The sequence below is a fragment of the Leptonotus elevatus genome, chromosome 5 (assembly GCF_054856555.1).
Source record: "Leptonotus elevatus isolate MCC_2025b chromosome 5, RoL_Lele_1.0, whole genome shotgun sequence".
NCBI classification, from domain to species: domain Eukaryota; kingdom Metazoa; phylum Chordata; class Actinopteri; order Syngnathiformes; family Syngnathidae; genus Leptonotus; species Leptonotus elevatus.
Window position 1 is genome coordinate 11,866,720 of NC_141243.1, and position 13,739 is coordinate 11,880,458.

General features: G+C 41.4%; 1 protein-coding gene across 2 annotated transcripts in view; it reads left to right on the forward strand.

Moving 5' to 3' along the window:
- Nucleotides 1-13,739, forward strand: part of LOC147173699 (3',5'-cyclic-AMP phosphodiesterase 4D-like) — a 40,220-nt gene extending 26,481 nt beyond the window's left edge. Inside the window, exons 3-4 of one of the 2 annotated variants that reach the window (XM_086077097.1) lie at nucleotides 9,817-10,055; nucleotides 12,888-13,739. In XM_086077097.1, coding sequence (XP_085933223.1) covers nucleotides 9,817-10,055; nucleotides 12,888-12,891 — 243 coding nt within the window. In that variant the 3' untranslated portion in view covers nucleotides 12,892-13,739. Of the gene's footprint in view, nucleotides 1-9,816; nucleotides 10,060-12,887 lie in introns of those variants that run through there. The other variant, XM_086077099.1, reaches the window with a different exon arrangement.

Here is a 13,739-nt window from a genome sequence, read left to right on the forward strand (position 1 = left end):
GGGTTAGGGTTAGGTGGTCTAGGGACTCCGAAAACCAGTTAGTACTGACTGGTTTTCTTAGTACCCAATACTAATTGGTTTTTGAGTCCCCAGACTACTCCCCCAATAAAACAAAACTGCACCTTTCAGAGTGGCCTTTTATTGTGCACACCTGTGCAATAATCATGGTGTCTAATCAGCGTATTGATATGTACCACTGGGTGGGATGGATTATCTCGGCAAAGGAGAAGTGCTCACTCTCTCCGATTTAGACTGGTTTGTGAACAATATTTGAAAGAAATGGTGATTTTTGAAAAAGTTTTTGATGTTTGAGTTAATCTAATAAAAAATGGGAGCAAAACCTAAAGTGTTTATATTTTTGTTGGGTATAATATTAAACCTAGAAAATTTGCGAGAATTGACTGTGCTATGAGACTATGAAATATCAAAGTTTTCTCAAGGTGTATATTATGCTCATTTGTGGGTTCAATGATTTGATAATTTTTGTAACATTGGAAAGTGAACACTGAAGCTTTATTTGCTTTTAGAATTGCATGTCTGGCCAGATCAAATATTCTTCCACATAGTTTTACCACAATGCTAAGTGTACCGTGCAAAAGTGGAAAACCCACGCAAACCACAATATTTGACACCTGAAACACTCAGAAGGACTACAGGAATAACGGGGGGTAATCATCAATGGCTTCCTGTTTGCTGACAACGCCATCTATTTGATATGAATTAATTCATCCATTATGCATGAAAGTGTAGCTTAAAAACCATTAAAAGCTCCCATGATACAGCCTGATTGTAAATGGAGATCCAAGGAAATCAATCAAATGAACTATGTTGTGAATGCGCATTATTAAGGTCCATAGAATCAGAAGGTAAAAACAAATTTGCTCTTGAGTTTCCATCCAGCTTCCCCAAGGTTGTGCAAAGACGGACCAGGAGCTTGTTTGCATTTATTTGTTTTGCTGTTTCGCAGCCGCCAAAACCCCAAACACAGGCCCTGTGAAACCAGCAAATGAACCTGGACTCAAAGAAATTGTTCTTTAGGTGTCACGCAGAGTGTAACAGTCAAGGCTGCAGGCGTGAGAAGGTCCCCTAAGCAATGTCCCTAAGCAATACCGTCTTATACATTGCATTCTTTGTATTTCTTCCTCAATAAAGCAATAATTTAGAAAGAAAAAAAACACAATAACATACTAATTATAACATGGGCTTTCAAGGATGTGTGTGACCACCACTGTGTGTTTTTTAATATCACTGATTTTATCCAGCGAGAGGCCTCTGTGTAAACTGTGACGAAACGCTTTCTCACCCCTCAAGTGTCTGCAAAAATTTATAATTGCTTTCAACAACTGTTCTCCTCCCATTTTACTTGCCCCCTGTGGTTCTATTGTTGACAAATCTAACAGCAGAATTCAGTCAAGTCTGGATCTGGTTGCGTCAGCAAAAACAAAAAGCATATTCACAAAAAACAAACCCCTTGTGGAAAACGGGAGACGTAAAGAAACAAGTTGCAGGGCTGCAGAGCGAAGAAAACAAAATCGCAGCAAATTACCAAACATTCCGCAACCAACTAAAAGTTTACAAAAGTGCTGTGAAAACTTTATGGTTTTTCAGGACAGCACACATGAATATTAAAGTCCCCCATAAAGAGGATATGATCGTATTTCAGCACGATTTCGGCAAGAAGATTTGCAAAGTTGTTTAAAAAGTCCTTATTGTATTTTAGAGGTCGGTAGTTTGGCCGACTTCAAAGAAGGTGGCTTCAAAGCTGTTGATCGATGTGGTAAATAGACATCGTTTACATTTAAATTTGTTTTTAAAAATAGTCGCCGTTTCTCCACCTCGCCCCGACGTCCTCGGAGCGTCCAAGTAAGCACAGCCAGGCGGTAGTAAATGAATCATAGCGGTGGACTCACCAGCGACAGTCCAGGTCTCACTCAGGCAGAGGAAATCCAAGTTGTTGGAAAGGAAAAACACCTTCAAAATAGCACGGACGAAGCTTTTCGGGTGACCTGACGATTGGTAGCAGCCAGGAGTCGACACGGTCCAGGATACGCCACAACGGAGTACATCCAATGCGTTCGGGAACGAGCAGGGGTACGCCACAGGGGGTAGGCGTCTGTCACATTTGGCCGACGTCGGATTGGTGTCTCTAGCTAGGCCTTTAAACAGCAAATCCTGCATGGCAGATTTTTCTCCAGCTGAACTAGGACAAAACTGTAGTTTTGGTTATCTGTCCTGGGGTAAGCGATTTCCTTAAACCCAACATTACTACTGAAAATTTTGGGTGTTGGTTTTTATCACTTTAAATTCTATCCCTCCTGTGTGTGGCATTTGCATAGGTTTTCTCCAGGTACTCTGTCTTCCTCCCACATCCACAAATCGTGCATGGTTGGTAACTTGGTTAATGAAAACTCTAAATTGTCCGTTGGTGTGAATATGAGTGTGACTGTTTGCCCTGCAATGGCTAACAACCAGTCCATGGTGTACCCTGCTTTTCGCCCAACGTAAATTGAGATAGACCTCAGTTCATCCACAACCATAATAAGGAAAAGGGATGCAGAAAAAGGATGGATGAAAATTTTGTGTTTGGTCTTTAAGGTTGAACTGGATAGATACTCATATTCCTCAGCCACATACTACATCAGCAGCCTTGATCACTGGGGACCCTAACACTGCTGAGCGCAGCTCATTTAAGACCCCCAAAACAACAGAGGCATACTGTGATTACTGCCATTAATCTAAAAAAAAAAAAAAAAAGCAGAAGAAGCCTACACATGAGTTTTTCTCCTGCACGTAAAATCATACCTTTTAAAGACACAAGTTGTTTACTCAAAGGCAGAAGCTTGTAAGTAGAGCAGCAAATTTGACCTTCCACATTTCAAACAACATAATTCCACCGCCAATGGAATGGCACATCAAATGCAGAAGAGTGCAGAAGAGTCACAGCAGGCTAATTAACCTTTAACTGATCCCACTTATCATAAAGTGCCTCTTCAGACATTTGGGGTCTGGATTACGAAAGGTCTGCATGTGCAAAAGCAGGCCCAAACTTGAGTGTGCGGACAGCCAGACCTTATCGACGCTCAACCAGGATTGCATCTGCCAAACACGCTAAACTGTTGCACGTTTGTACGTTGTGGGAGGAGAATATGTCAATAGAAAAAATTTAGCGCACACGCAATGCGATTTAAATGACTCGGTCTTTACCGGAGAACTGACTCCTTGTCTGAAACTCTACTTATTTGTAGTTTCAACTATTAACTCTTGCCTTTCATATCCACAGTTTAGTTTTGTGGCCATTTTTACACCTGTTGCCAACAGCGCACGCAATCTGTTAGAGTGAGCGAACACCCAATTTAATCTTAGTAAATCATGTGCCACGTGCCTACCAACAGCGTGTGCAATCTGTTAGAGCTAGCATGCAAATTTACACCTTTTATTTGGGATCTCAGTAAATCAAGCCTTTGGACGGAAGACTAGCACAAGCGAGTTACACTCAAGGACTGCAATGGATGAAGCAATATTAAAGCAATATTTCATTTTTCTTATCACAAATAGGATGTTAAGGGGTATTACAGTTTACCTCATTGGATGACGAGATTAATCATTTTACCTTCAACCTGCTTAAACAACAAGGTTAATCAAATCGGCACCCTTGTCCCCCTAACTTCAAGTCGCTGTCTGTGGCGGTGAGTGTAATGCACCTAATTATGTGTAAATGGCGGCGCAGTGGCCTCTTGAATGAGGAGTGACATCTTGATGGATGCGCACGAGCATGCGAGTTATTGCTCTGTGATGCGTTTGCGTGACTGATAAAGATGTACAGTGTGTTGCTGTTTAAGCTAGGAGCCTCATGCTAATCCACACAAACATTTGATTGCACTGGCCCAGTCCGTATGTTAGAGTGTGTTTCAAAATGTTGTCGCTTTAAATTTTTTATCTGCGTTTCAGTTTATTTGAGCTCTGTATGCTAATGCTAGAAAATAATGCAATCAATACATCAACGTGCTCCAATCTAAGATAGCAAGATTTGAACGTAGCCTCAATTCACTCACCCACTGGGCATCCCTGACTTAAGCCACGCCCCTCACAAACGTGCACGGGACATGTGCTGTATGTAACATAACATGCAAAGTATGAGAGCCGATATTAGCCTTGGCTGCCATGTTGTGAAAGTTGCAAACACTAAACATTAGCGGTTTGATGTTGTCATTTTTTGGACTCTACAGTCAATAAAAAATGTTACCTAATGCCCCAGTGAGAACATTAATGTTGGTGGTGAGATTTCCAAGCCCAGCGATGCACCCGTTCACGTAGGCCACTAGCATGACATACATTTAGTCTTAATTTGTTTTAAAAATGATGCGTTCAGTATGGCTTCAGTTCCTATTAAGTGACAGTGTGAATAGATGTATAAAATATTAGTATTTATTTTACGAGCCCTTCGATTGATTGGTGAGCAGTCCGGCGTGTAGTCCGCCTACAGTCAGCTGAGATAGGCTCTCGCTCCCTATGACCCTTGACAGGGTAAGCAGTAGAGAAAACGGATGGATTGATGGTGTTTGCACATGGATGATGTGGCGCCGTGAGATATGGAGGTCTGCTGGCAGGGGTTACCCTCCTGTCATTTGTGTTGTTGTTAAACCACATTGGGGGTTGTAAGATTGCACATTCCTGACAGAAATTCACCAGGTCGTCGTGTAAGCGCTGAAGAGCTGCCAATCATTTGCCAGTCATTCCTCCTACCTCCCTGTCAACTCAGATCTGAACTCGTCCCTGATTCCAAAACGAGCCAGAGGAAATGCGATAAATTGATATCATATTTGCAAAGACGGTTCTGAGAGTAATTCTACTAAATCAGCTTCTGCACTAATCTCTTCAAGGGCTGTTTACAAGCTTGCTTTTGTAGTCTTTGTTGAGTGACAATTAAACGGGCAGTTCCTCAAGGAACACTAATTAGGGCCTTAAATCTTAAGCAGACACCAATCAGTAAAACTGGGTGGATTAAAGGTGCTGTGCATCAATGCCTGTTTAGTTAAATAGATGGCGGTCTCACAATATTTGCACAAACTACTGCATGCTAACTCAAAATATTGTCGGTCCAGCAGAGAAGTGCTTTGCGGGGCTAACTGGAAAGGTAAGGTCTGAATAGGGACCCAACAGCAAATAAATTGTCTCAGGCTAAGCCAACCTTGACCTTTTTTGTGTGTTTGAGTGTTTAAATGGGAGCCGTGGATTTGATTGCGTCTATTTTTAGTGAGGGGCGTGGCTTGGTGTGGAACTATCACCTGGAAAAGAACAGCGTGGAATGTACATGCTGACGTCTGAGCCTTGCTTAACAGGGCAAGCTTAATTATTTATGCACAGCAAATGAAAACTCTGCACGGTTTGCAGCAAGATAAATGGGCGCCATATCAGCCTCAATTTATCACGCTGTTCCAGCCTGTGCATTTGTACCTGTGTATTCAAGTGTGCCCTGAATCAAGGATACTCCTGCGAGCACTCAATAGGCAAATAACTGATTATCTTTCTACCCTCCCTAAGGACACTTTACCAAAGGAAACCCAAACCAAACAAACAATAGAAGACGTTAAATGGAACTCTTGTCCACTTCCAGCCATCTGAGCCTCGGGTTTATTGTTTTCAATAAGATGGGGGGGGGGGGGGGGAGGGGGGGGGGGGAAGAAAGAAAGCAACTCATTCTGGAGTTCAGTCCATCACGAGCCTGTCTGGAAGAAATGTGTCATTTGTTTGACTGTAAAGGAGTGAGTCTATTTGGGTTTCTCAGTATTGCAGCCGCTTTCACTGTCGTTAAAGTCATCTGTTCACTTTATTTTTCTTCCTCGGTCACCTTAGTGGGCTCATTTTGAGTTACCTTAGCGTTTAGGTGTAATCTCGTAGGAAATCATGCTATCATTTGCAATAAAAGCAATCCACCTCAGTGCGATGGCAAGCCACACAAGCGTATATTAAAAATAGCAGCAGCAGCAGCTTTGCATAACTGAGTCATGTTGCGGGTCACGGGTTTTGATCCTTGAGGCGAGTGAAACATTTGTTTCTTTGTTTGACTTTTTTTTGGAGGCCTCGATTAAGCAAATTTCATTCAGTAATTCTAAACTGTGTTTTATGTCAAGTGAGGTGCGGAGTTCGGACCCAAACGCAGACAAGACACAGGAGTCTTAAATACAAAAATACTAAGTAACAGCAAAGAGCAGGGCTGGATTCAGATGGCTTCATAGAAAATCCTTGACAGAGAAACCTTGACTGAGAAATAACGATTGAGAGAGCAGGACTGGATGAATGGAAACACAGCTTGCATAGGAAACCTCAATGTATTTAGCGTCTTTATACTATATTATTTACCCAGTAAGAAAGTATTAGTTCTGTGTGCTTACTTTTTAAGTATAAAATCTAATTGAATATTTAACATTTGACATCCAAAAATGAAAAAAAAATGCTGAATGGAAGATTAAGGTACAGTGATTTGATTTTGTATCGAGACACAAGTCTTAAAGTCACTTTTTTGTCACATTTGCTTCAAAAATTAAAACATTTCTGCAACCTTGAATCTATACTCTCTCTGTATATCTATAATCAATGTTCTTTGTCTTTTTGCTTCATAGTCATCTTGAGATGCCTTTTCTTTTCATTTGTAAAGATGTTGCTGCTTTGAGCCTCTTGTGCGTTTTTTCCTGCTGCCTTCGTTCTTATCAAGCACTCCAAAGCCAGAAAGACTGCGCCGTGTTGCCCTCATGTCTTGGCGGGAAATGAGAATTGGAAATACGAAGTGGCCGCTATTTCTCTCTATGCAGGGTGCATTTGGAAATTCAATCTGATGCCCTAACTCTACTCTTGAGAGTGCAGTGTTTCGAGAGCCATAAGAAGGGTCATTTCCAAGGTCTAACTTCTGACCTCATACAAGATAGCTATTAATGGCATATGATTGTTATGTGGAAATAAATTCAAGCAGGTTACATAGTTTTGTGTCAACTTATTTATTAGCGCGTTTGCTGTTTAACTACTGTTAGCCTAATACTGTGCAGGCAACTTTTTGGGTGCTTGGTGGAACAGGGTCAAACTGGGAGCACTTCATTGTACATGTAGTAGATACAGCACTTAGCAACTATCATTGTTTTATTTTTTTCATTGCAATGTCTGTTTAGAGTTGTGTAGTTGATGTAAATCGGTTGCTGGCATGTAAGCCAGTGCAGCTTACATATAATTGCGCTGTTACAGCAGCTCTGAATCACCTTTTGTTCCCATGCCATGAGTGTGTGAGTGTACACTCTTATAGTTGCTCGGCTCTATTTTTATTTATTTTTTACACATAAAGCATAAACATATTTTACAGATATGGCATGCCATTACACAAAGCCATCATAGGGGACCCCTCCCTGGATCTCCGCAATCACGGTTTCTCAAGCCCCGTGATTGCTATGCTCCGCCACTTGAGTCTTGCTCTGAAAAAACGTAGGGCAACTTCCAACCACCTTCTTGGCTTCTCTTCGTCTTGTATAGTAAAACAGTTTTAGAGGAATGGAATATCTTTATTATGACTGAAGTACAGAACAACTAAATTTCACTTAAAGGGCAAGTCAACCATTTATTGATAATAATGTTATATGTGACCTCACTAGTCTAAACAAACTTCGGATTAATATTGCATTCGTGGAATATGAGTTATGCAGCAAAATCCAGCCGTTTTTATCCATCTCTGGCGGTAACCATTTTGCCACACTGTAAAAACTGTTGGATCAGAAATAACCCAACTATGGGTCCAAAATGGACTAATCCTCTACTTGAGTCAAGAAATGGGTCTTTTAATGTAAAATAATTCATAAATATTGGTCAGATCCTTTACTTGGGTCGTAAATTGGGTCATTTGATATAAAACAACCCAGAAAGTTGGGTCAAATTAAAGTTGATCGGTCTATTTTTGATCCATAATTGGGTTTCTTTTGGCCCAACTGTTTTTAGAGTGCACTTGCTATCGACTGAAGATGACATCATACTTGCTCAGGGCTCAGGCAACGACCAATCACAACTCACCTGTTTTCTGAAGCTGAGCTGTGATTGGTTGTTACCTGTTGTTATCCTGTTACCACTGAGACCTGAGCAACTGTGATGTCATTTTCACTCAACAGCAAGTGACAAAATAGCCGCCTTCTGATATTGATAAAAACTTCTTGATTTTGCTGCTTAACTCATATTCCATTAATGCAATATTAAGCAGAATACCGTATTTAGACTAGTGGGCCTGCAAAGAACATATTATTGTCAATACATTTTTGGGGGTTTGACTTCCCCTTTAACAGACTCAACCTGTCCTAAAAAACATGAAAAACAATGAACAGCAGAAGGAAACAGGACGAAAAGGTCTGTTGGCATTTACTAAAAAGTGCCCCGAGATCTTCCATAAGAAGGGAAGATGTGAGTTGGAGGGGAAAAAAGTCAAGGCTCAAGCCATGCTCCCAAATGGGAGCCTGCTATAATCATTGAAACAAAACAAAAACAACAGAATCTTGAATCTCCTTCCAGGATGACACCAATGTGAACAAGGTTTGATGACACGACTGGCCTGATCACCGGTGGAGAAGAGACAATTAGGTGGCTCAGCTGGTGTCTTGGTGTTATGAAAATAATCTCTCCTTTAAATGCTGTAAAGAATAACCAGATGATTATTGACCCAGGGCGGAAAAATGAGCAGCTTGCACTGCTTGCCGTCCGTGTGACTCAGGTGGAGAGAGTGAAAACAGTCGGTAGCGATGACCTCACGTGGACCCCAACACACAGCACATAATCACGAAGGCTCAACAGAGACTGTACTTCTTCAGGAAGCTGGGAAAAAAAATGGAATTTCACCTACAGTAAACTGCTCGGCAAATTTTGCAGATGCACAGTAGAGAGCAACCTGACCAAATCCATCACAATCTAGGATGGAAACTGGACAGCGTGGCCAAGCGATTCAGATCGTCACCTGTCACTGTGGGAACCCCGATTCAAGACCACCCCCACCCGGACACATGAGCAAGACCACTAACAGTGTGTGTATGCTGTGATGATCAAAAAAGATGATTTCATCTCCGTCATCTTTCATCTCTTTCCAATAAAATTTATCAGACAGAGACATGTTGTTAAACTTGTGTTTCTGTGTTAAATGATTGATGGAGTTGGGAACTAACAAATCATAAATATGTACATATCAAAAAAGGGAAAAATAGCGGGCAAGACCCCCCCCCCCCCCAAAAAAAAACCTGATTAAATTCCTGACATAGAAATGTAACTGCGATTCATTTGTCCTTCATTAGGATTCCCTGTTTCTTGGGTCATTTCAACTGTAACTAAAATGTAATAATCATATTCATAACTAGCCGGTAGAATGTTGCATGCCATCTTTGTCCATCAATGGGTGTTGATTGGACTTTGATGTTGTGGATTATTTTGAGCCTTTCTGCTTATTTCTATGTGCGTTGACAGTTAACAACAGCAAGCATGAGAAACGACCCAATTGATTATTTCATGACACGTCTGTAGGGCTTTGATGTTGTGGGTTATTTCAAGTGGTTCTGGATATTTCTTTTTCATGCGAGGTGACAGTTATCATGAGCAAATGGCAGTGGGAACGATTGCATTGATCATATAGAATGTCAGGTCTATGTTGCACACGCTCGCCTGTGGATCAACATACATTGCATAAGAAGTGGCAGGAGGGACCCTGGCATTGATTCTCTACCTGATCTTGCTCATTTTTGCTTTTTTTTTTTTCTCCCAGTCCTCACAATTGTGGTTATTCTATCATGCCCTTCCCCGGTTCCTTAGGTGTCTGACGATTCGACGGACTCCCCGGAGCTGGGTCCGGTCACCTGCATGGAGCCCTTCCTGGTGCGGAGGCTATCGTGCCGCACGGTGCAACTGCCCCCGCTGGCCTTCAGACAGGCCGAGCAGTTGTACCTCGACCGCAAACCGGAGGCCGATGCGTTCACCGCTCCTCCGCGGCCCAACACCCTGCCGCTTCGCACGCCGCCTCTCATTGCCATCACCTCCGCTGACACCAGCAGGTAGGAGGACATGGAGGCTTTTGGATTGTTTTTTTTTTATGTAACATGGAGCGAGAGCTTTTCGGGTAAACTTTGTTTATATCTGTCAATGAGGGCTATAGCAGTGGAGGAGTTCCTGTTGGTGACACCTGGTGTAATACTCATCTTCCATATATAGATAGAACTTAAATTTGTGGACATTAATTTAAAATTGAATAGGGAATACAGACAGAATACATTATCATACACTGCAAACCTCTATATTAGAACATACAGCACACCAACTGTTGAAATGACACTCAAAGGGAATTATTATTTACTGTACATTGAATACACAATGTAATATAAAAGATTTGCCAGTTCAGATCTGCTGTAAATAGTAACTAAAAATGTTGGTTTTGTCTAACAAACATAATTTAAAAAAAAAGTCTCTGCACCTTCAGTCAGTTTGCAGATGATGATGAGGATGTAAATGTTCATTGGATGGCCGCTTCAAGTCCCTCCAGACTGAGGGTCCTAATTTATTCTAGAGTGCGATTTGGTCATTTATCCTGGATATGTGGTGGACTCATAACTTGCAAATCTCTTTAAAATGACTAACTGCTGGCCGGTGTGAGTCATCACGCTTATTAGATGAATCTGTCACTTGTCTAAAAACATGCCTTTGACGAGCTAATAACAGTCTTTTGCCGAATGTAATGTAAAACAACTCTTTGTCTTTCATATTTGGCAGTGCATACAGAATATATTATACCGGGGATTTGATGGCCTTTTTCCACATTCTAAAGCAAAGATAATTACAGTGGAACCTCCAAAGTCAAACACAATCGCTTCCATCTATCCATAAATCCATCCATCAGTCTATCCAACTGTACGTCCATCCGTCCATCCATCCATCCTTTAATGCTGTTTTCCTCTTTGTGACTTAAAAGGTGTACCCCAGATTAAACATCTAGGTCCACTATTATTCTTGATATATTTTAATAATCTCGGTGAAAAGTAGCCATTCAATTTGCGATCCGTCCGTCCATCCATCTATACATCCATCCTCTCAACCTACCCATGCATTCATCCAGTCATGCCATCTGTCCGTCCATCCATCCATCCATGGAAGTTCCCAGGTATCAGTATCCATTTAGACTTTGGGGGAGAGATACACCTACTGCATCTGCGGGCAATTGCAGAGCACGTGTTCACCAACAGCCATTCAGGCTTACATTCACACATCTATGGTCAATTTTGCGTCTTCAGTGGACCTAAAATGCTTATTTTTGGAATGTGGAAGGAAGCTGGTATACCCATGCGAGCGTGTGTAGAACATGCAAACACCGCACATGAATGACCGTGCTGAGCTCCATATCTTCAGAACTGCGCATCAGATATGCTAACTAGTCATGCATCGTGCTGCCCCAATTGCTTCCCAGCTGTCCTAATTTTTTTTTTTAAATGCAGAGGAAATTTGTTCTAGCCTCAAAACTAGTAATATTTTAACCAGCTAACTAAATAAACCTAAAATAATGTAAAACGACATCATCTTTTCATTTCATTTTTGACCCAACTGTTTTTAAAGTGTACTCATTCCTTAATCATGTAAAAGTAGATTTAATTGGATCACATACAGTATACTCACACTAACTTTACAGGCAATGTTCAATTCACTTTACAATTCAATTCATTTTACTTAGACACTTAAAGGGGGAAGGAACAAAAAGGTGTTTGCAGAGTGATACAGTCACATAAACGAATCCTTTGTATATTGCCATTTTAAGTTCTGTGGTTATTATCACACTTGTCCACTTTTCCATTACTGGCGACCGCCTCCTGTTGTGGCATCCCAAATCCACCCATGATGGGTTTGTTTGTACTTGGGGCATATTTTTCCTAGAAAACCCTGGTTGAACTTCAGGGGTGGTCAACTTGAAGGGTCTAGGCTATCCACTGTATTAAAAAAATACATTTTAAACAATGCTTTACTGAGAGTGCATTAGTCTGTCTCCACTTAAAGAATACGACCTTGCGATAAGTGAGGGAATAATAACGCCCCCACCAGATATGAAAATGTACCACGCCGTGTTTTGTCATATGCGATTCTTGAAAGACAAACAAACCTTTGATACCGCATTCCGTATGAAAATACTGTGTTGCCATCGTGGAGCAAGCTCAAGTACTTCCAATGGATTCATCTCACCGTCATATACATCTGTCACTGCCAGTCCGGCAAGGAGCGACAAGGTGCTCTATATTGATAACGTAAATATGGGCGTGGGCGTAATAGACTGGTTTTGATCGTTTTTACGCTCAAGCGCTAGCGCTGTCCACAAATATCAAGTCCGCGGTGTCTTGGCTTTGATCGTTGATTCAACAGCCGATATTGCATGTCGGTCACGTTATGAACACACGCGCTCCTCTCAAAGCTCTGCCAGTGTTCCAAATAAGGACTGAAAAACACTTTTTCCTGCTCCTTCCTCATGTTGTTTTTCTCCTTGCCAAGAACGCTTGTACCTTCAGCGAGTGGATAAACAACAAGGACACGAGCGGCCGCTTACTAATAAGGCTCACTTGCTACGGGGGCTTTTATTATAGAGACTGGATAATCAAGCTCTGCTAATCAAATTCAAAGGCAAAGAAGGATGATTGATACGTTGAAGTAACAAAAAAATAAGTAGGACATATCAGTATGCTGTGTGGATTACATGATCAGGCAACTTTGATACAGTACACACACACACACACACACGCGCACACACACTGTTACTGTTCCTTTATAATGAGCTTTTGTCTGCCTTTCTGACATTTCTGTGGCTTTGTGTACAATGCGTCACCAAGCAAAAAAGTTGCTACTTGTACTTTCAGCTGAATCTTCCTGACATCAGCCGGCGCGGAAACGACATAGGAAGACGCCTACAGATGTTTTTGAGGAAAACGTATAATTTTGCAACAATTTGCTTGTTTGTTATGCCATCATTGTTTTCATAACAGTACTCATCAGGGGCTACGCTCATTCTTTGATTCTAATGAAGTCGAGCTGTTGGGATAAGAGCTGATGGAAATGAAATTCCCCACTAAGAGAAACCACAATTGAATTTTTGACTCCGAGTGAAATTAGTTTCACTTAACTGCTTAACTACAACACTCTTGTCATGGATGATTATCGACACATTGTGCTGAACAGCCCTGACAGTGCTACCATCCTGCTTCCATGTGACAACTTGAAGATACGGTTCTGTGGTCGTCGTTACATTTTCCACATTGCCATCACTGTTATTCTTAGTGTATTGTCAGATTAACCCTTGCATACTCGCTAAAATGAAGTTTTGTGAAATTTTGGGAATCCTTGGGTAGCATCATAAGCAGCCGCCATTTGAACGCTGCAATTTTGTGCAATTTTACAATCAGTGAAGCCGAATTTCTTTATAGGGTCCAATAAAGATAATCTAATCTAATCTAATCTAAAACTGTGTATCAATCGCAACTGGACTGTTACGTTGTTTTAGAAGACGTTTGTTGTTTTGACGTTTGTTGACGGCAATTTGTGCTGTTATGGAAGCCCAACAAACGATCACCTAAATTAGAGGCACACTCCAAACCACGAATGGTATCACTCTCTTGAGATGCAAAACAACAGTTATTGATATGCATTGAAGAGAGGCCACCGAACGACTGTTGTAGGCATGCAGAGCAAAATGTTTTCACACAGCCAGAACA